We start from the raw sequence: 24,459 nt of genomic DNA on the forward strand, positions 1-24,459 counted from the left end.
TTGCAGACTGTGACAAGGAAAAAAAGTGTGCTGTTTTCTTCAGTTGTTCAGCACTGCCATACAGGGTGTTGGTTATGTTGGGCTGTAGTGGAAGTAGGGTCTGCCTAAGGTGGGTTAGGAAGGGGCATTCAAAGAGGATATGGTTTACGGTTTCAAAAGGGTGGGCGCAGTGTCTGCAAAGGGGTAGTTGTGTGGAGTTTATTTTGTTCAGGTGGTAATTTAATAGTGGTGTGTGTCCTGTTCTTAGTTGGAAGATTGTAGAGTGTTCTTTGCGGGGGAGGAAGTTAATACTGTCCAGTTTGTTAGGCGTAGTCATTTCTCTGTACATGGCTCTGCCTGTGTTTCCTGATGCCCATTGGTTGAGCCACTCCTCTTTGTGATTGTTGACTAACATTGACCTTAGGGTGAGGTAGTTAACAGGTCTATCTGGTTGTTCCATAGATGAACCTGCCTTTGATAGCTTATCTGCCTTTTCATTTCCCATGATGCCAATGTGTCCAGGGATCCACTGTAGTGTAATATTGATATTTAATTTTGATATCATCTGGTGGATTATCACAATGAGTGTTGTCAACTCTCTTGGGCTGTTTGAGGTGCTGGTGTTAAGTGCTTGCAGAGTAGATTGGGAGTCTGTAAAGACATAGTTTGCTTAAAAAATTAAAATATTTCGGCATTAATGGTCCACTGCATCAGTGGATTAAAGATTTTCTGATAGGGAGAGAACAAACTGTAATAATAAATGGCTCTAAATCAACACCGATAACAGTAAACTCAGGTGTACCTCAAGGAACAGTCTTGGGTCCACCACTATTTTTAATTTACATAAATGATTTACCAAATTGCATTAGTTCAGGAACAAAAGTCAGATTATTTGCAGACGATTGCATAATATATAGAACAATAAAAACAACACAAGACACAGATATTTTACAAAGAGAATTAGATGAATTACAGAAATGGGAATCAAATTGGAGCATGTCTTTCCACCCAGAAAAATGTCAGTTGTTAAGAGTAACAAAAAAACTAAAACAAATTAATTCCACTTATCTTATTCATGGCAAACCAGTAACACAGACTAAAAACGCTAAATAATAAACAAAAAACTGTCATGGAATCCACATATTGATGAAACTATAAAAAAAATCCAACAAAGCTTTAGGGTTTATTAAAAGAAATTTCTATAAATCAAATAAGAACATAAAACTAAAATTTTATTTAACCTTAGTTAGGCCAATAATGGAATATGCATCCTCTGTTTGGGACCCCTCAACTCAAGAAAACATTAAGAAACTGGAACAAACACAAAATAGAGCAGTGAGATTCATTTTAGTGACTTGGCAGAATTTAAGTCACTGGTTAATATGCATGACTAAATGCATGACGCGTAGGATGTAATCATCTTCTTTTTTGAAGTAACGTCTGTATTATATAAGATAAGATATAAGATAAGATAATTGCTATGATGCTACCTAGGTATGTGAACTTATCTAAGTGTTCAAGCTTTGAGTGTGGGGGCACCAGTTTCCTTATATCCTAGTTGCATAATTTTAGTTTTATCCAAGTTTATGTGGAGGCCTATTTTGGATGCCTCTCTATCTAGGCTCTCCATCATTTCTTGAACAATTTTTTGTATTTCCGAGGATTGCAATGTCATCAGCAAAGTCCAAGTTCATCATTCAATTCCATGAACTACTGAAGGCAGTCTGTATCATTGCATTCCTTATTTAGTAGTCAAAAAGAAGGAATACAATAATCACCCGTGTCAATGTAAGAAAACTCTGTTGTTCCTTCTTGTTTTAATGCAACAGCTAAATTGGCTGTAGAGATGTTGAGGATATGGATGAATTTTTCAGGGCTGACATATTCTCTATTTCCAAAGCCATTTTCCATGGATAGTATCAAATACTTGTTTGAAGTCTACCAAACTGATCATTAGCTATTGTTGGTATTCAAGACTTTGATCTATAATGTTTCATACAATGAAAATCTTTTCAGCACATGATCTGCCTCTTTGGAGGCCTGCTTGCTCTTTTCTGATCTCATTCACAGCCTGTCATCTGTGTTCAGCACTATTCAGTTGAGATGACTACAATACATAAAAAAAATGTTGAATGGTTTTAAGAATTAGCCTTAACCCTAAAACCTCAGCATTAAATACAAGTCACAAAATTGGTGTTTAGGGTTAACCCGTTTAACTCTAGAAACAGGTCTAAACAATTCTCAATTTATTGCCTGTCAACACAACATCCTTGACCAATTCCTGGGGCATTTACTGAATTTCTTATTTTTTAATATATTATTGATCCCTTAATATTTACTATCACTTTACTGAAAGTGTTTTGAAGGATATGAAGAATTTAAAAAAAAGTTTTCTGATCAAGAAATGCATAGAAAAAAGACTAGAAAGACAATATCAGTTTCAATTTGAACAGAGTAAAGCAGTTAATTCAGATCTACAACAGCTTTTGGAGGTTTGGGCAAGGATATAATATTGTTTCAATGTGAAGATACATTTAAACAGTAAAACTAAACAAAAGTACCCTTATTACAAAGGCTTCTGTTGCTTCTTTTGCTTCTTCCGATAAGCTTTTGGTTCCTAAATCCACAAACACAGTCATTCTTTTAGTATTGGAATCATACATTGTTTGCCTCTTTATGCACATTGCATCAATCATGAAGGCTTCATGGGTGTAAGTGTTTGGATTCCCTTCAATACAATTTTTTTTAAGTATCCTGCATGCATTGGTTCATCCCTGGTGATCCACCACAGCATGCATTTGTTCATTCTTGGTGATCCATCACAGCATACATTTGTTCATCCCTTGTCATCCACCACAGCATGCTTTTGTTCATCCCTGGTGATCCATCACAGCATACATTTGTTCATCCCTGGTGATCCATCACAGCATGCATTTGTTCATCCCTGGTGATCCATCACAGCAGCAAGATAAAATAGCCTGATTACCACAAACAGGGAGGTGCGGTGGCTGAGTGGTAAGGCACTTAGCTTCTGAACCGGGGGTCCAGGGTTCAAATCCTGGTGAAGACCCAGCTCTAATGGGTAGCTGACATTAGTTGGGGAAAAGTAAATGCAGTTGGTCATTTTGTTGGCCACATGACACCCTCGTTAGCCATAGGCTACAGAATCAGATGACCTATGCATAAAATAAACACAGTTAAGTAGATTGAACTCAAATTCTACAAAGTCAATGAAATTTACATAAACGAGTCATTTAGAAAATGAACCTTTCTCCAAGTCTTCATCAAGCCTTTCCTTCTGTTTTAATTGCATTGATATTGTCATAACAAGTCCTTTCAAAATGTTTTGAGTCAAGTCTAACTCTATTTTTCTATTAACACACTTGGATTTTGCTTCTCATCTTTTGCCCTTTGTCAACAATCAGCCTAATGACATTTGTATAGGCCATGCAGAGCTGAGCTTGTCATCTGTGACATTTGTTTTTACACATCAATATTATGCAAACACTCTTTCTCCATGCATATTTTTTATCATCTGATGCAGACAAAGCTGTTGTCCTACAAGGATCCAATTGTTTTCTTTTGAATTTTGCACCTGTCTTTCAAAACAGGTTTTATTTTGACCTTAAATGTGTGTTCCACTGCCTTCTTGAGAGCTTAATTGTCTCTATCAGAAAGCATCCGTTGCCAGCTACTCTCATCTACACCAGTGCCAGTGTTGATATTACCTTCTGTCCTCTAATTTGCAAAAAAAATATCACTTTTTAGCATGAGACGAATAAAAAAAAATGCCAGTGGTAGTAAAAAGATAAATCTGATTCAAACCTTATCTTCAACTCCTTGAAAAAAAAACATTGGTGCTTGAATGTTGTGTGATGGATGGGAGACCTATCCTTATAAAGTTCTTTGCCATCTTGATCTAGAGGAGCTAAGAAAATATCCAAGATACCGGCTTTCAAATCTGAGAGTATCTAGCATCGAAATCTCAAGATCACTGCTCCCAAAGTGACTAAACATCTGACAGTAAATAAAAAAAATATAAAAAACAATTAATATTTATTTTTTCTTGTATTGGACAAAGCATGTATTATTAATATTATATTATTATAGACAATAAGGTCTGAAAGGGGAACTTTTTTATGCTTTTTTTTAAAGAAAATTCTAAATAATGAACTGATAGTGAGCTTAACAATGATCATGTATAAGGCTTGTCTTGGAGTCCAAAGATTAGTGAGGAGTGCAGTATTTCCCATGGCTGCGCAGCCCCAGCAGTGACCTACATATTTTGCCACATCCAGGGCAAGCATAACCATTGTTCGCAGGTGGTTAATTCAGATTTTGTTTTCGCCGTCTGCATTTGTCCTCGGCAGCGGATTTTTTTTTGGTCTCAAATGTGCATCCTGCGGCCTTCGTGAGTGACCTCCAGCTGTATCCTTCTGAGGCCACATGCAACCAGGTGCTCTCTTCTATGTCAGCCAAGAAAAGCTGATGCCTAAGTTGGTCTTTGAAATGTTTCTGTGGGGCGCTTCTGTTACGTCAACCACCTTTTAGCTCACCAAAAAAGACTGCCTTTGGCATACGTTCATCTTCCATACGGGATACATGCCCTACCCAGCGTAAGTGCCGGACCATAATAAATGATCATGTATATTGAGACATCAACCAATCAACTCCCTGCCTACAACTAAAATAAAAAAACTACTTAAACTCATTAATGCATGGCTAAAGCTAGAGCCATGTATCAAAGTTCTTATCTAAAACTCTATTACAACTGTACAGAAATAAAGTTAAAATGCTGTCAATATGATAATTTGAGTCACTATCTGCTTCATATAGTATGTCAATGTTTCCCAAACTGTTTTCCCACAGAAAGCCTGACTAGGTGTTCCACAAACTACTGGAATAATTAACTAGTACATGAATTAATTATTAAGTAAAGCAGAAAAAAAAAACAATTTGATTTTATTAGTCCTTCTCCATAAGGGAAATTCTTTCCTTACAACATCACAATGGACTTTGAACTGATCTAGTTTCTGACAGATCATCCATTAAATGATCTCTGGTCAAGTTTGTCTGAATCCATAAACTTTCAAACAAGTTATACAAGCTATCATTACTTCAGTTTCCTACAGTCTATTTAAGTGCAGCAGGATTTTCTGATTATGTTGTAACAAAGTCAAAGTCTAAAAACAGGCTGAGTCCACAATACATTTTACAATTCATTTGACCAATATCATTCCTGATATTGACAAAAATATGATCATCAAGTATACAATTTCATCAAAGTTAATCAACCTAATTTTTTCACATGTTTTTGTATGCATTTTATGAAGGTCTAGATATATATTTGAAAATAAGTATTAAATATGAATATGGTTTATTAGTTTTATAGTTTAATTTAAATAAAAGGAAATAATCCATCCTAAAAAAATAAGCTAAGTGTTCCCATAAATTCTCCAACTGTATGAAGTGTTGAATAAAACTATTTAGTGAGCCTTTAAGAACATAATTCACTTTTTTTGTAAAGCATAATAGTAATAAGAATTATGTTTACACAACATTTGAATAGTAACACAACGATTATATAGGAAACTAAAAGCAGTGATAAATCTAGGAATAAAAAATACTGATAACAGTGAAAATAATTTCACAACAGTTTTACAAGTTTTAATTAATCTTTTAGACATTTAAAACAATGTTTAATGATTATAAATCTGTCTACTAAAGCAAAAAAAATTACTTTAATTTTCAAATTAAATTATTGTGACCAAGAAAGCTATCACCCTAACTTCAATACTGCTTACCAAGACAGATTGCAACTTATAGTTCGTCCATCGTGGTTCGATGATGACCACTTTGTCGTCCAGGGGGCTGAGGGCTTTGCACTGGGGTTTTATGCCTCCTCATGTGGCTGGTGAGACCTATGTGAGCCCGGAATGTTCGGCCGCACACTGGGCAGGTTATTCCAGCTGGAGCTAGTGTCGTGGGCCTTGCTTTTCTTTTCTGGCATTTTTCTTCTGCCAGCGTTGTTCTTTTTTCCCCAGCAACCTGTGCGCCAGTTTTCACAGCGCGACGCCATGATGCTCTGTCATGTGCCTCTGTCTCCCAGGTGCCTGGGTCTATGCTGAACGCCTTCAGAGAAGCTTTGAGGGTGTCCCTGAAGCGCTTTCTTTGACCACCTTGCGAGCGCTTTCCTTCGCTTAGTTGGCCATACAGGAGTCGTTTAGGGATGCGGTGATCTTCCATTCTGTAGATGTGACCTGCCCATCGCAGCTGGGACTGCATCAGGATTGTGTGGATGCTTTGCAGACACGCTCTTCGAAGGACTTCTGTATCTGGTATTTTGTCTTGCCATTTGACATTTAGTATTTTTCTCAGACATGTCATGTGGAAGTGGTTTAGTTTCTTTGCATGTTTACTGTACACTGTCCATGTTTCTGAGGCATATAGCAATGTAGGGAGGATGACGGCTCTATAGACCCCTAGCTTGGTGTTTGTGGTGATACCACGTCTGTTCCAGACATTTGTAGACAGTCTGCCATAGGATGCACTGGCCTTGGCGATACGCAGGTCGATTTCACTATCGATTTTTCCATTTCTGGAGAGTGTGCTGCCAAGATATGTGAATTTGTCCACTGCATTTATATCCTGTCCATTTATAGTAATGCTTGGATCCGAGTAGGCTTTCCCAGGAGCAGGTAGATATAAGACTTCAGTCTTGTTCGTATTGATGGTAAGGCCAAAGTCTGAGCATGCTCTAGAGAAGTCACTGACGATGATCTGCAGATTGTTTTCAGAGCAGGCATTTAGGGCACAGTCGTCAGCAAATAGCAAGTCTCTGATTACTGCTGCATTTGTTTTTGTTTTTGCTTTAAGCCGCCTCGGGTTGAATAGGCCACCATCAAATCTGTATGATATATTTATCAAGACAGATTTCAACTTAGTTTCTGGATCAATGACAACAACCACTTCATGATTTTCTCATACAATGTAGATTAGAGATTTCTGTGTAAAGAAAGGAGATTCAATTCAGAATTTGCAAGTCAGAAATACAAAAAGTAACACAAATATGTATTTGCAAATACAGACAAAAATATACCACTCAAGGGTGAATTCATTCATAGAAATTTATGGAAGAATACATAGAAATATGAGAAGTAAATAGCTTGATAGACAGAAACATGACCTGTAAATTACTTGATAGGGTTAATGTTATAATTGAAATTTAACAGTAGACTTCAAATAAGAAAAGAATGTTAATGTATGTTAAATTACAGGTTTCACTAGTTTAGCTAATAGCAATTTGAATATTATTTTACACTTGGTAACTACATGCTTCAACTTTACTCTGTGCAAAAGTGCAGTCCTACCTTGATTTCTATCAAGTGATCTCCAGCCTACATGTTTCAGTTCTTTACCAGCCATTAACATAAGACAATCAAAGCCATATTGTAAATCATGTGAACTATCTGAATTGTTCTTCTCTTCTACAGCAAGATGTCTTCACTCAATGCATAATTCCCCTAGAATGAAGAAGATAAGATAATCCATGCATTGTTAACAGAAAGATGTAACAGTGATGTCATCCTCTGAGCTGAGTCAGCTAGAGCTGCTCCCAATGTTTATCCCTGTCAAGAATGCCTTGCTTTGGCAAGTCTTTCAAAACCTTTTACAACTTACACCTTCAAGTGTCTTTCAATGAACAAATCATGTTGATCCTCTGCCAACATAAAGAAGTATACATAGATATTAGCATTTCAAAGTCATGGGCCAAAAGCTGAGTCATTTTACATTTCGTTTCTATATCAATATTTTGATTTTTTGTCTGCTAAATGATTTGTGTACCTCATAGGAAAACAATGGGGTCCTGGGTTTGAACCTCAATGAAGATTGGGATTTTGAATTTTTAGGGTGCCCCTCAGTAACCCAACTCTAATGGGTAACTGATTTTAGGTGGGGAAAATTAAGGTGGTTAGTCATTGTGCTGGACACATGACGACCTGCTCATTAACCACTAGCCATAGAAACATAACCTTGACATCATTAGCTCCATAGATCGCAAGGTCTGAAAGGTAAACTTTACTTTTTACTTTTTTTTTTATTTATATCCACTGTGCATACTGCATCCCATTACTTCTTACTTATGTACAATAGATTTCTCTTTTCCCTTCCTTGTGTTTCTTGAATCAAGTTCCTTTTTATAGAGCATTCTGATACCTCCACAAAGCTAATGGATTATATTATTTGTCATAATGTCCGAAAATAGAAACTAATTATTTTATAATGAGAATGTGGGTAAGTGTGTTGTCTATCCAGTATCCAAAACTACACATTTTTCAAGAAAAAATCAACAAATTAAACATATTGAAAAGGTAATAAAAATTAACAAGGATTATGTGAAGGTCTTTCCAAATTTTATTAAGATTTGTGGTTAAACAGTAGAGTTCTTTTTATTTGTTTAAATAGATCATTGAGTGTAATACTTCAAGACCTATATCTAGTTCCTAATCTTCAGACAGGTGATCATGGATAAAATCTGAAGATTTTCATTTCAATGTATGGATTCCATGGTGGAAAGGTGTTCTACAGCTTCTGCAAAGATCATGCAGTATCCACCCTAGACAAACAGTATCCATTTCTATATAAAAAAAATACATACATATAATTTTCTTTACATATTAAAAGAAAAAGAGAAAGATTACCTGAGGTGACCAGACACCATCAATAAAGCAATATTTTTTTGAGATATCAGTTACTGCTTCGGAAACTGCTGATGGATCAGTCACTGTAAAAAACTTGGTCAGTAAAATTTGAAAAGTAGACAACTCCATGGTAAACAATAAAATCGCCACCTGAAAACACAAATAAACAATAAGAGGATGTAGACACACACAAAAATTATTACAATGTATGATTTTAATTCAATGTGAGCCAAAGGAATAGTTATAACCTTATATAGCCTTAAACACATCAAACATTTGAACTAGTGACCAATACTGCACCACATTTTAAGGATAAATGTATAAAATATACAGCTATTTTATTTGAATAAATGTGAATATTAAAATCAATATAAACAAATATGAGACTGTGACAAAAGTGTAACTTAATTATTACATACTGTTTGTGTTTTTTTTTCTCTGTGTTCTCATTATAAATTGTAGGGTTCAGATATATATATATTTATCGAAGATGAACTCCATTCTTTTCAGATCAGGCAGCTTTCCATACAATCTTTATTCTAAAGGACTGTTGGGGGCCAGTATTTTGAATGGGCCTCATGATAAAACATGGCCATGTGTTTCAACATTCAGAATAAGTGTTGCCTCAATATGTTGTGCCCTGTTCAAAGGTGAAAAATAATTCATTGACTGTGTCCTGATAGATTGTAACAAACATCCTTAATCCTGATGTTTGAGTGACAACTGTTATATTTTGGGTTTATACTACTCTTTTTTTCTTTTTCTATTCTCTTCTGGATATAGTGGGAATTTAAGAAAAGAAAAAGTAAAGTACCCCTTTCAGACCTTGTGGTCTATAGGGCAGATGATGTAAAGGGCATCTGTTTCTGTGGCCTATGGTTAACGAGGGTGTCATGTGTCCAACCACCTTTACTTTTCCCTAACTAATATCAGGTACCCACTAGAGCTGGGTGGATTCAAGAGGTGCCCAAAGATCCCAAAATTAAAAACCCCAGTCTTCAGCAGGATTCAAACCCTGCACCCTGGTTCAGTAGCCAAGTGCTTTACCACTTAGCCACTGCACCTCCCATGGAATTTAAGACTGCTTAGTTGTTCTCCCATTTGGGCAGTGTCAGCTTTTTCTTCTCCTCTATTTGAAAGTGTGCTGGGATCCATTGGAGAACAGTTTTCTTGCTATTATTGTTGAGATTTATAAGAGCTGTCCTGACCTTTTTGATAGAGGAGGCATCAGATTTTTTTAAACATCAGAAAGAAATGTTTATTCATTAGAAAGTGTGCATGAGAGATCGCCAGTGGCAATTAAATTTTCTAATTTTTCTCAATTGAGCCATTTATTAAATAAGACAGCTCCTCCGTTACTGGTGGATTCTTAAGATGATTCATCTGTATAATTGACCCACTAGTTATTGGTTTATTAGATTTGTAGAAAAATATTCACCATTTTCTTGAGATCTTTCTGATTGTGATAAGATTTTTTGGTTATGTTTTCAATACTGTCTCTTACAGCAGAAAGAGAGCTTAGGTCCCAGGGAAGAGAGTCATTGCACTGTTTAACTGATTCATAAATTATATTTTATAAGTGGTGTTTCTTTGAGATTCTTGTATGAAATGAGGTCTTTTCAGTTAGTTTTGAGTGCCAGACTTGTGGGTTTAAGTTTTGAGTGGGTAGCTCTCTTAGGTTTTCATTTTAGTAAACTGGGTAAGGATTATTATTTCTCTTATTTTGTCCAGAGAAACCAGGGAATAAATGATCTCTTCCATTGCTTTGAAGGTTGTTGTTTTTATTGTTTGGAGTTAGTTTTTTTTTTTACTTTTTTACTTTGTCTATTTTCTGAAGAATTGACTGCTGAATCATATGATGTATCACTGTGTTCTATAGTGATGTAGCTGGTACATTTCTTTTTCAAAATGTAATTTGCTTATGGAAGCTCACAGCCTGCTAGGTGGTTGGTGTTAGCCTTCCCTGGTTGTCCAAGAAGTCTACATCTGAGTTGCCAGTTACACTGATGTGATTTGGTATCCACTGCATCTAGTGTGTTGTAGCTGGTACATTTCTATTTCAAAATGTTGTGACTTGGTATCCACTGCATCTAGCGTGATGTAGCTGGTACATTTCTATTTCAAAATGTTGTGACTTGGTATCCACTGCATACACCTTGATGTAGCTGGTACATTTCTATTTCAAAATGTTGTGATTTGGTATCCACTGCATCTAGCGTGATGTAGGTGGTGCATTTCTATTTCAAAATGTTGTGACTTGGTATCCACTGCATACACCTTGATGTAGCTGGTACATTTCTATTTCAAAATGTTGTGACTTGGTATCCACTGCATCTAGCATGATGTAGCTGGTACATTTCTATTTCAAAATGTTGTGACTTGGTATCCACTGCATACACCTTGATGTAGCTGGTACATTTCTATTTCAAAATGTTGTGACTTGGTATCCACTGCATCTAGCATGATGTAGCTGGTACATTTCTATTTCAAAATGTTGTGACTTGGTATCCACTGCATCTAGCATGATGTAGCTGGTACATTTCTATTTCAAAATGTAATTTGCTTATGGAAGCTCACAGCCTGCTAGGTGGTTGGTGTTAGCCTTCCCTGGTTGTCCAAGAAGTCTACATCTGAGTTGCCAGTTACACTGATGTGATTTGGTATCCACTGCATCTAGTGTGTTGTAGCTGGTACATTTCTATTTCAAAATGTTGTGACTTGGTATCCACTGCATCTAGCGTGATGTAGCTGGTACATTTCTATTTCAAAATGTTGTGACTTGGTATCCACTGCATACACCTTGATGTAGCTGGTACATTTCTATTTCAAAATGTTGTGATTTGGTATCCACTGCATCTAGCGTGATGTAGGTGGTGCATTTCTATTTCAAAATGTTGTGACTTGGTATCCACTGCATACACCTTGATGTAGCTGGTACATTTCTATTTCAAAATGTTGTGACTTGGTATCCACTGCATCTAGCATGATGTAGCTGGTACATTTCTATTTCAAAATGTTGTGACTTGGTATCCACTGCATACACCTTGATGTAGCTGGTACATTTCTATTTCAAAATGTTGTGACTTGGTATCCACTGCATCTAGCATGATGTAGCTGGTACATTTCTATTTCAAAATGTTGTGACTTGGTATCCACTGCATCTAGCATGATGTAGCTGGTACATTTCTATTTCAAAATGTTGTGACTTGGTATCCACTGCATCTAGCATGATGTAGCTGGTACATTTCTATTTCAAAATGTTGTGACTTGGTATCCACTGCATCTAGCATGATGTAGCTGGTACATTTCTATTTCAAAATGTTGTGACTTGGTATCCACTGCATCTAGCATGATGTAGCTGGTACATTTCTATTTCAAAATGTTGTGACTTGGTATCCACTGCATCTAGCATGATGTAGCTGGTACTTTTCTATTTCAAAATGTTGTGACTTGGTATCCACTGCATCTAGCATGATGTAGCTGGTACTTTTCTATTTCAAAATGTTGTGACTTGGTATCCACTGCATCTAACGTGATGTAGCTGGTACATTTCTATTTCAAAATGTTGTGACTTGGTATCCATTGCATCTAGCATGATGTAGCTGGTACATTTCTATTTCAAAATGTTGTGATTTGCTCCCAATTAATATTTCCATTTTATATCTTTTTCAATTTCACTTTTTTTTTAGTTGACTTTAAAGACTGTCATTTTAATCATACTGCCATGTAAGATCTTTAAATTTGTTGAACCATGGATTGGGCAATCATAACAATCTATAAAGGTTAGTATGAGTGAAAGCATAAATGAGTTTGAATATAACTATATCAAACAGATTAAAAAAGTAAAAGTGTAGCTAGAATAAAACTGTTATAACATGTTATAACAAACATAGGTTAGCCAGGAATAGTGTTAAGGTCATCTGTATCTGTGGCCTATGATTTACAAGGGTGTCATGTGGCCAGCACAACGACCAATCACCTTTACTTTTCCCCAACCAATGTCAGGTACCCATTAGAGCTGGGTGGACTCAGAGGCGCCCAAACATCCAGAAATTAGAAATCCCAGTTTTGACCAGGATTCATAGCTGGGACCCCCAGCATGGAAGCCAAGAGCTTTACCACTCAGCCACCATGCCTCCATCAAATTGATTAGGCTAAAAGTAGTCCTATAGTTCTTTGAGTGAAAAGAACACAAGAAAACAGTGTTTAATGAATAAAAAATGGAAGAAGAAACTTTTTTTTTCCACTAAAGTAAATCAAAGTAAAGTTCCTGTCACAGCCTGGTATTGTTGTCCAAGGCGTGATGACGCGAATGTCGTGTTTGTTGTAGGTACCTCTTCTGGTACAGCTATAATGCTCTTCTTAACTGTGTACTTTATTAGACGCACTAGATTTGCAAGTGCGTAACAACACTAGTAAATTAGAGTCTCCAACAACAACATTTAGAATTACTGATAAACACACTGGTAGCAGACATGGTTTTATTCATATAATAATTCACAAAGGTTATTGGCATCATAAGCCATCACAAACTATGATCAATAATAATAATAATCCAATGAAAAGAACAGCATACTACATAATAATTACTCAGTGCTCATACAATATACCTAAGGAGATAATAACGCTCCTCCATCTACAAGAGACATAAAACAACTGACGTGTCCACCTCATGGTCAGTCCCCAACCAAACCAAATCTCGTGCTGAAAACCGCACGGGATAGTTAAGTGACTACTAGTCACCAAATATTACAGTGGTTCTAAAACTGATACATGACAGTTCCCCTTTCAGACCTTACAATCTATGGGGCTGAGGATGTAAAGGTCATCTGTTTCTGTGGCCCATGGTTAATGAGGTTGTCAGCACAACAACCACCCGCTTTTACCTTCCCCATCACATCAGGTACCTTTAGGTTGGTAGACATAGTCATGTGATCAGGGCACGGCACACATATTGTTGGTAAAAATCTGGTTTCTATGCACAGTCAACACACGCTATTAGGCACTTACCATGGATAAGTCGAGCAAAGAAAGATATAGTCAGGAAATTACAGAAATAAATAATATTGATCCTTACACTTTGAAAGCAAGCCATCATAATAAAGAAAATGATTTGCTGCCCTCCTTGTGTTATCCAGATCTCTTCACTTATAATCTTGTTCTACTGAAAGTGCCTACACAATCACAAAGGATGAATTCAAGGTATTCCGAATCAATTTTATTGTTAGACCTAGATTAGATCTAGATTTAAGTTAGCATATCTAGACATATATACAACATTCATAGATTGTGATAGAGATCTACTCTTTACTCAAGCCTTCAAGGTCTAGTATTCTAGATCTAGATCTATGGCTGTATAGATCTATTAGGAGGGGTATCTGGAAGGTTTTCAGTGCTGCCTTTAGGTGCTCATTAAACACATCTCTGCACAAGTCGAATGTCGAACCACAAGCCCCCTCCATAGGTAGCCGCAAGCTATCTTGAGAGACCACCAAAATAGATCTATAATATTATATATATATATATATATATATGTATATATATATATATATATATATATTACATATTAGTATTATAATTTATTACATTAGAGATAACTTATAAATATATATATGGACTATGGTTACAGATAATAGTTACTTATTATTAGATAATAGTATTATCTAGATCAGATCTAACTTCTAAACCAAAGAAAACTTTACTATCCAGTTTAGATCTAAGACTAGGCCTGAAGACTTTTTAAAGTTTATTCTAGGACTAGGCTCATCGGGTCTAGTAACTTGATAAATCTAATGGTCCTAGATCTGATACTAGATCTGTGTTTCTTTTACAACTTTCAAATGCTCTTTAAAATTTAAAGCTAATTAAACCTTAGCCCAAACCTTTTGGTTGTTGCGGCTGAAGCACTTGACTAGTCTCGATTGAATTTTTGGTGTAGACTTGGGTTTTTAATTTCTATATTTTTAGGACGCTTCGAAGTCCAACCAATGTCTTGATATGAACAGGTATTTTTTATTATTTTTTTTTCTTTTCATTATACAAGAGCTCTACATCTATTACTAAAATGTTATCGCTATTTTTACTTTTGAAAATGTCTACAGGCTTACAAGAGTTTAGCAGCTTACAACCAGTTCCTAGATGGTTGGGTTCAAGATATTATGGCTTTTAAACCACTAGCAAAGGTAAGTAATAAATATTGTTATATTATACTAAATATCTTGATATTGATTGTATTTACATGTATATGAGACCAATGTCTTGATATGAACAGGTATTTTTAATTATTTTTTTTTCTTTTCATTAGGTTCTTCACTCTCAGTGGTTAGCAGAAAAGGTACTGCAGCCCTGGATAAGTCGAGATGGTATTATTCTATCAGCCCACTGTTCTTGTACAGTTGGACTTGGAGAGTCCTGCACTCATGTGGCAGCCACTTTATTTATGCTGGAAGCCAACACCAGACTAAAAGAGAGTAAGACAGTTAGTTACAGGTTGTCATCTTACTGGATAAATCCATCAGAGCTTAAAAAAGTTTTGCCAACTAAGGTTTCTGAGATTGACTTCACCTCATTAAAAAACAAAAAGTTAAATTTGATTCTCTTGTGAACAACATCACTTCTAAAAATAAAAATTTAAAGGCTATTAAATCCAAAGAAACTATAAAGCTTAGTATAAATATTTTTAATTCATTTATTGAAAGTAATGAGAAAAGCAACACCTTGAGTTTTGTTCCAATCAAATATTTTACTATGTTGTGCTTATAGGATGGCTGCCTGGTCGTGCAGTTTGACCGCTGGACTGTTGTTCGGATTTATCGACGGTCGAGGGTTAAACCCTACCCGCTCCCATCCCCCGTCGTCCTGCGGGAGGTTTGGACTAGGAAGTAAACTATCTTCAACTCTGAAGGAACATCCGAAACATGTAAAACATTTTACAAATATTTTTTTACAGGAAGAATAGGTTTGTGCCTGTGCTTTAATGCTGCTAGGTCTTTCAATGAAAATTTCAAAACAGTCATTTATTACTGTCACCTTCCTGCCATAAGTACTAATAATTTCTTTGGGCCTGAGACTCTCCTTATTGGGCCAGAAAATCAAATCGGACATGTTGACATACATAACATCCAAAACAGTATATGAATATCTTAGATGCAGTTGTGGGATGAATTTTGAACATATCAGCTAATACATAGGCAGGTTTACCTAGAATATTTGAATTAATGTGTGTTAAAAAATATATTTTTAGTACATTCATAATTATAGTAGTTAAATTAAATGCACCAAGATACCTGTGTGTAGTCGCTGAATGAACTCTTTATGTTGTCTGTTGTATTTATGTGTATTTTTCTGTTGTGTTGTCTTTATATGAGAAACGAGTCCTTGTAATCACAACAAATTTCCGTAAGGATCAATAAAGCAGTCTTAGTCTTAGTCTTAAATTATATATATATATATATATATATATATTAATTATTATTATCTTATCTATTAGTATGAAAATTGTAGATCTATTCATTCAAGAGACCCTTAGTGGAACCTGGTACGACCAATCTCGTTGAAGACTGGTAATTTGAATTTTGGGATACCTCTAAGTCCAACCAGATTTAAATGGTATTTGACATTAGTTGGGGAAAAGTAAGGTGGTTGGTCATTGTGCTGGACAAGACATCCTCGTTAACCTAGTTTACAGAAACAGGTGACCTTTACATCATCTGCCTTATAGATCGTAAGGTCTTTAAAGTTAACTTGTTTATTAAAAAAAACATTTTATTTCTAGATCAATACCTGTTCTATGTAACTGTTTGAATAACAATGGATGCCAAGAACTATTTTTTTTTTTTTTTAAATTATCTTAGTTAGTAATTCAAATCAAGATATCTGCCTGGTCATGCATTTTGCGCAATGGACTGTTCAGACTTACAGATGGTTCTGGGTTTAAACCCTGCCCATTTCCATCCCCTGTGGAAATCATTTCTAAAAAGTTAAATCTAAATCTAATCTAGATTGAAAGATTCTAGTCAATCTAGCTAGAGCTTGAGAGTCGAGTACTATGTCACAATCTATGTGTGTGGATCTAGTATGTATGTTTAGAGTATACTATTATGTAGAATCTATTTATATCGACTCAAGCTCTATACTAGATCTAGACCAATTACAGGCTATTTATAATACTATCACGATCTAGATGCATGTTTATAATCTAGACTTGTATTAATTATTAGATCTAGCTCTAGATTCTAGATACAGTTTTAAGTCTTAGATCTAGACCATGAAAAAACCTTCTAGATACGAATCTTGATTAGATTTCTAACTTACAACTTGTATTTGACCTACATGTTACTTTATTTGTTGTTTTTTAAAATTACTATTTAGATCAGTAGATCTACTAAATGTAGCCTGAGAAGATTTACCTATAAATCCTATATGTTAAGATATATAATCTAGATCTGTAGCATTTACTTTTGACTTTAGCCATAGGAGTAAGTGATACACTATTGTTGGAGCATAGTGATATAAAATCTAGTCTTTATACTAGAATATAGTATAACTAGCATTCCAGACTAACATAGGTGGACATATGTTTCACCAGTCACATGAGGAAGCACTAAACCCCAGTGTAAAGCCCTCAGCCATGATGGACAAACTATTGTATCATCTAGTTAATATAGATCTATCTACTTTATCTTATTATAATTAAATCCACTAAATTGTACTGTAAAATTTTTTACATTTTGGAAGTTCCTTCGTAGTCCAAACCTCCCCAGGACAACAGCCAAGTCTTTTCGAAGTAATCTCTTTTTGAAGTAATCTCTTCATCCCTAGAGCCTAGCCAAGTTCTAGGCCTAGGTCGTCTAGGAATGCTAAAAAATCTCATTCCTTTCTTGTTTATTGACATATATGAGTTTTTTTAGCACCCTTTTATGCAGCAGTAGCTAGGCATTTTGTTTAAATGAATGCACTAAAAAGGTCAAAGTAGAGATTGTGTTTTGGAAACTTAAACCCAATTGTATTACATCTAGATTTACTATAGTCAGTATAGCCAGAGTAAGGCTACTAATGTAAACTTACAAACAAAATGGCGGATCAGCTTAGTATGCAGAAACTGTCGCTTCATGTCTTCCAACCCAAAGGGTGGAATGACCTAAAGATCTGAAATCCAAAATCCCAGCCTTTACTGGGATTCGAACCGGAGACCTTTTAAAACATTATCATTAATCATGGCTAGATTTGAAAGAAAAATTATTTTGTTAATTATTTACCTCCATATTCATGAATTATTTATAATCTGGATTAATAGGGCTGGCTCAGTCCTTTTGCTATTAGTATTAGTAAGGGTCTTACCAGCATTCTGAGCATTGCACAGTCTGTCTCCATACTCATTATCATACTGTCTGATCTTAGACAGTTTTCTCACATACTATCACTGAGTATCAGTATATTTATATTGAGTATAATGTCTGTAGTCTAGTGTAATCTGATTGAAGTTTGAAGGCATCACTGTAAGTTAGACGTAGGTCTAGTCTAGAATTCAATTAAAAAACGTATTCTTAGAATATTATAGGTAGTCCACAACATCAGTGGCCACAACCGTGGCCCAGTAATTTGGGTAAAACTTCCCATCGAATACCCCTAGTTATTAGACTGTCATGGTGGATCTTAGTTTACTAACTAGACCTAGACTAATCAGTGATCTTTTTGAAAAGAGACGATTAAAGAATTATTTGGAAAGGGATCAATCATGTAAAGAAAATCGTTGAGAGGTGTAATTGTTTATAATTTAATTTTTCGCGTCAACGACAGCTGATTTTATTTATTTATTTTTATTTGTACGTATTAAATACTAAAATAAGATATATAAATTAAATTATATGCGCTGTCTAGGTATAATTAGGATTAAGGTCTCATTAAATAACAATTTTATTTGAAGAAGAAAAGAAAAACTTTATGCTACTTATAAAAAGGACTTGAATAAAACGAAAAATTAAGTTATGGCGTTATGTCGACTAGATCTAAATCATATATATATATAGTTCGTCCATCGTGGTTCGATGATGACCACTTTGTCATCCAGGGGGCTGAGGGCTTTGCACTGGGGTTTTATGCCTCCTCATGTGGCTGGAGAGACCTATGTGAGCCCGGAATGTTAGGCCGCACACTGGGCAGGTTATTCCAACTGGAGCTAGTGTCGTGGGCCTTGCTTTTCTTTACTGGCGTTTTTCTTCTGCCAGCATTGTTCTTTTTTCCTCAGCCACCTGTGCGCCAGTTTTCACAGCGCGACGCCATGATGCTCTGTCATGTGCCTCTGTCTCCCAGGTGCCTGGGTCTATGCTGAACGCCTTCAGAGAAGCTTTGAGGGTGTCCCTAAAGCGCTTTCTTTGACCACCTTGCGAGTGCTTTCCTTCGCTTAGTTGGCCATACAAGAGATCTAAATCATATATCATATAGTTTGTCCATCGTTGTTCCATGATGACCACTTTTGTCATCCAGGTGTCTGGGGGCGTTGCACTGGGGTTTTGTGCTTCCTCGTGTGGCTGTTGAAACCTATGTTAGCCCGGAATATTCAGCTGTACACTGGGCAGGTTATTCCAGATGGACTTAGTTTTTTTTTTAGTGGAGTAAAGTAGTGCCATTAGAGAATGAAATGGGTTGCCTGAATAAGCAAGAAAACCAACGAATTAGCAGAGTTTAAGTCACTTATTAACACGTATGACTAGAATGGCACATTAAACACGTTGGACGTAGATCTTCTTCTTCGTTCTCATTATGTTGGAGTGTTCAGATGAGTAGACCAATACATGAAATGAACTGCGCAGTGGTTTCCAAATCAGCTCCATATAGTTTCCTTTCTATTGGGGTGATTTGGGGCCAATGACTTATACGGGCCTCTTGGTAAAGAGAGCAGTTTTGGAGGACGTGGTCGGCATTTTCTGGTGATACTCCACATGGGCAGATTTCACTGGTTCCAATTTTGAGTTTCCGGACGTAGATCTAATTATCTTCTCTTTTGAAGTAACCTCTCTTTTATAGAATAATATAAGACAAACGCTAATTTATTTATTTTGTCATTTTTGTCATCATTCGTTTTATAAAAAATAAACGGGAGTTAAAATTATTTATAGTTTTTTGAAAGTCAATTGCAACAATAACAATAGCTATGCACATTTCCTAAGATCTCATAGATGTAATTTTACGTATTTAAATGTAATATCAATATATTGATACCTTTTCAGACCTTGCGATTTATGGGATATAAATGATCTAAAAGTAATCTGCTTCTATGGCTGATAGCTAATTAACGAGGATGTCATGTGGCCAGCACAACAACCAACTTTACCCATCTACTTCGGATTTTACTTATCTTATATAATGCAGACCTTACTTCAAAAAAAGAGATGATTACGTCCTACGTCCTACGCGTCATGCATTTAGTCATGATTGTTAACCAATGACTTAAATTCTACCAAGTCACTGGTTTTCCTGGCTGGCTCAGGCAACCCATTCCATGCTCTAATAGAACTAGGGAAGAATGATAATTTGAAACCTAAGAATAGATGTAATTAAGTCTTTTTTATAAAGGGATGAATCATATATATTTAAAAAAAAACGAGATTCAATCGCTTATTTTTGCCCGTGAAGCGTGCTACGAAACATCCCAAGTATATGCACATTACTGCTTATTGTCGAATGGCTACAATGGGCAGCGCATATGAGCGCAACACATTCTCAAGGATGACAAAAATACAAGAGAAATTAAGGGGGCTACTAGAGGTTGATCACAGAAAGCCCTAGGGAAGATGATCCAGTTAGTAACTAGAGCCAGCTAAAAACGTTACCACGTGACGTGTCAGCCTAACCCATTAAACCCAATAGAGACTGGTGTGAGGAGAACAAGGAAGAAATTCAAGAACTGCTAAAGAAAAAGCACAACTGGATGCAGCCATATCTCTCTATAAAGCTTTTTGTAACACTCCGCAGTCAAAGGTCCGGGCATACAAGTAAATGGTGGCTTAAAGTTGAACTATCCGGGTTTATGCTAACACTGGTGACACACGCTCTTTCCACGTGTCGCTTCTATGTGCCTATAGCTCTCATCTTACCAGACTGTAACCACACTACGTCGCCGCTAAAATCTTCCGATGATTCCACTCTTTTAACTAGCAAGACGGATACACAAAATTGCTGGACAGAACACTATGGCTTGCTATTTGGTGACAAATGGTTTGTATCGGAGGGATCCGTGGTAAATATTCCAAAAAAAAAAGCTATAGGAGAGGAGCTCGATGATTCACCATTTGAGAAACTTGAAACTCATATACAAAAGGAGTGACAAGTCTAACTGCTCCAACTATAGAGGCATCACACTTCAATCAGTAGCATGAAAGCTCTTTGCATGAGTTTTCCATGAGATTTGCTTGACCGCCTAACCCATTTTTTTAGTGGAGAACCAATGTGACTTTTTTAGAGCCGGTATTTTTGGATGTTTTGCGACAGTTACAAGAAAATGCAGAGAGCGGAACTTAAATATATATGCTGCCTTTGTGGATCTCACCAAGGCTTTCGACACGGTTAGTTGCGATGGCTTATAATCTTCTGCTGTACTAGCAAATGGTGATTTTCACGATAAACTAAACAATAACCAGAGGCGTAGCTAGGGTGGGGCCACATGTCGGTGGCCCCTAAATGAGTGGGTTTGTTTTTTTTTACACTAAATATTAAATATTACTCAAAATGCAGGGGCCACCAAAGAAGTAACTCCAGGGCCCCCAAAGAACGGCAGATTCCCAGCTACGCCAGTGACACTAACAATGAATTCACTGTTGCTAACAAAAGAATAAGAAAAGAAACTGAAGCAAAATTGAGCCTTGAGATTTGTAAAATGTTTGTTTGTTAAATGTTTGTTTTTAAAATGTTTGTTTCTAAAATGTTTGTTTCTAAAAATGTTTCTAAAATGTTTGTTTGTAAAATGCTTGTTTGTAAAATGTCTGTAAAATGTTTGTTTGTAATATGTTTGTTTGTAATATGTTTGTTTGTATATTGTTTGTTTGTAAAATGACTGTAAAATGTTTATTTCTAAAATGTTTGTTTCTAAATTGTCTGTAAAATGTTTGTTTGTAAAATGTTTGTTTGTAAAATGTTTGTTTGTAAATTGTTTTACTTGTTTTGGATGTTGAAGATGATTTACTTCCTAGTCCAAACATCCCGCAGGGCGACGGGGGATGGCAGCGGGCAGGGTTTGAACCGAGGAACATCGAGACGACCGAACGCACATACCGCACCACCAGGCAACCCTCCTTGTAACCATTTATAACAAACGAATATTCACACTTGAGTAGAGTTACCCTACTAAAAAATATTACTAAATTCAGACAATTCAGGAGAACATATATGACATGAGGTAAGAATACAGAGAAACACAAAACTCAGAAACAAAGACATAGACACATTTCTTATTTCATATGCTAGGACAAATTCGTACAAGTGCTCCTTCTTTTCGGTGCTTTTAGTGCATGTATTGGGTTGTCTAAATCAGCTAGGAAAACCAACAACTTAAAGGAATTTTTAGTCTTTGATTAACATACTTGGCTATTCAGACGTAATTATATTTCTTAATGAAGTAACGTCAGTAATTTATAAGATAAGTAAAAAGAATTGAGTTATAATTTTAACAATAGCTCAATGCGTGACAGTTGATCTTCGTATCAAATCTCCTTTAATACACTAGTCAGTTGCCATTTTTACAAAGCGTATATCAACTTACATTGTCTGTCCACCTGTCTGTCTGGTAAAAAGTTTGTGCCCCTTGTTTCTCCAGCATCCATTCTCGGAACAAGTTGAAACTTTGCACGATTATTCTTTGGCAAAGACAAGACACGAATCAGCTAAAAAAAAACAACAACAACATAATCCGATTAGTCTATTAATTACTTGTAAATAATTATTTTGTTTGAAACTAACAAGAGAAATTAATTCCATCAGTAGTCACAGATACGGCTAAATATGCAGAATTTCGTCCCCTTAGGTTATTGAACATGTTATTTCTACCTCGCCCGTTCTCGAATCAAGTTGAAAATTTAAACCATTATTTATTGTACCTAATAAAAAATAAATCAAAAACAAAATTAAACAATTAGTCATTTGAATATAGGTAATTAATTATTTTGTTTGATATCGAATAAGAAAAATAATTTTTACATTAACGAGAGATATGCTTGCAAGGTGGCATTCTTTCCCTTAGATAAGGTTTGTATTTCATAATTGGATTTAAAAAAAAAAGACTTTCTCCCTTATCTTATCTTATATAATACAGACGTTAAAAAAAAGAAGATGATTACGTCCTACGCGTCATGCATTTAGTCATGCATATTAACCAATGACTTTAAATTCTGCCAAGTCACTGGATTTCCTGGCTAGCTCAGGCAACCCATTCCATGCTCTAATAGCACTAGGGAAGAAGGAGTGTTTGTACAAATTTGTCCTAGCATATGGGACGAGGAATGTGCCTTTATCTTTGTGTCTTTCTGAGTATTTTATTAAATTTTGTTTTTGTATTTGAAGATTATGGTTCAGTGTATGATTGCTACTTTACTTTTGAGCCTTCTGTGCTATCAAGGGACGAGCATCGAAAATTCAACTCTACAGTGCTACAGTGTGTAAAGAAAAAATCATATAGGCCTAACCTTTAAATAAAACAACCGTATCAATGCGTCCTTAGTTTTTATACAACGGAGACACCAAAAAATAGCCGCATATAGTTGTATCGCCTTTTTATGGAAATGTCCAATGAACGACGTAAACAAAGAGAAGAAGACTTTAACAAAAAACAAAAGCACTGCGCGTGTGTGAGTGATTCTCTTATCTTATTATTGTATTTCGTGTTTAAACAATAAGTTTCCCCTTTCAAATCTTGCGATCTATGGGGCGGATGATGTTAATGTCATCTGTCTCTAACATGAGCATGGTGTCATGTGGCCAGCACAAGATCTATGGGGCGGATGATGTTAATGTCATCTGTCTCTGACTTGAGCATGGTGTCATGTGGCCAGCACAAGATCAATGGGGCGGATGTCATCTGTCTCTAACTTGAGCAGGGTGTCATGTGGCCAGCACAAGATCTATGGGGCGGATGTCATCTGTCTCTAACTTGAGCAGGGTGTCATGTGGCCAGCACAAGATCTATGGGGCGGATGATGTTAATGTCATCTGTCTCTGACTTGAGCATGGTGTCATGTGGCCAGCACAAGATCAATGGGGCGGATGTCATCTGTCTCTAACTTGAGCAGGGTGTCATGTGGCCAGCACAAGATCTATGGGGCGGATGTCATCTGTCTCTAACTTGAGCAGGGTGTCATGTGGCCAGCACAAGATCTATGGGGCGGATGTCATCTGTCTGTAACTTCAGCAGGGTGTCATGTGGCCAGCACAAGATCTATGGGGCGGATAATGTTAATGTCATCTGTCTCTAACATGAGCATGGTGTCATGTGGCCAGCACAAGATCTATGGGGCGGATGTCACCTGTCTCTAACTTGAGCAGGGTGTCATGTGGCCAGCACAAGATCTATGGGGCGGATGATGTCATCTGTCTCTAACTTGAGCAGGGTGTCATGTGGCCAGCACAAGATCTATGGGGCGGATGTCATCTGTCTCTAACTTGAGCAGGGTGTCATGTGGCCAGCACAAGATCTATGGGGCGGATGATGTCATCTGTCTCTAACATGAGCAGGGTGTCATGTGGCCAGCACAAGATCTATGGGGCGGATGATGTCATCTGTCTCTAACAT

The 24,459-nt window shown here is 36.3% G+C and overlaps 1 protein-coding gene across 1 annotated transcript in view; it reads left to right on the forward strand.

Annotated features, from left to right (window-relative positions):
• The first annotated feature begins 13,716 nt into the window (after positions 1-13,716).
• The window catches only part of LOC129925651 (uncharacterized), a 54,295-nt gene continuing 43,552 nt past the window's right edge, over positions 13,717-24,459 (forward strand). Inside the window, exons 1-3 of the mRNA XM_056025417.1 lie at positions 13,717-13,883; positions 14,783-14,863; positions 14,986-15,151. Of these exons, the coding sequence (XP_055881392.1) occupies positions 14,840-14,863; positions 14,986-15,151 (190 nt within the window). The 5' untranslated portion in view covers positions 13,717-13,883; positions 14,783-14,839. The remainder of the gene's footprint in view (positions 13,884-14,782; positions 14,864-14,985; positions 15,152-24,459) is intronic.

The sequence above is a fragment of the Biomphalaria glabrata genome, chromosome 4 (assembly GCF_947242115.1).
Source record: "Biomphalaria glabrata chromosome 4, xgBioGlab47.1, whole genome shotgun sequence".
Lineage (NCBI taxonomy): Eukaryota > Metazoa > Mollusca > Gastropoda > Planorbidae > Biomphalaria > Biomphalaria glabrata.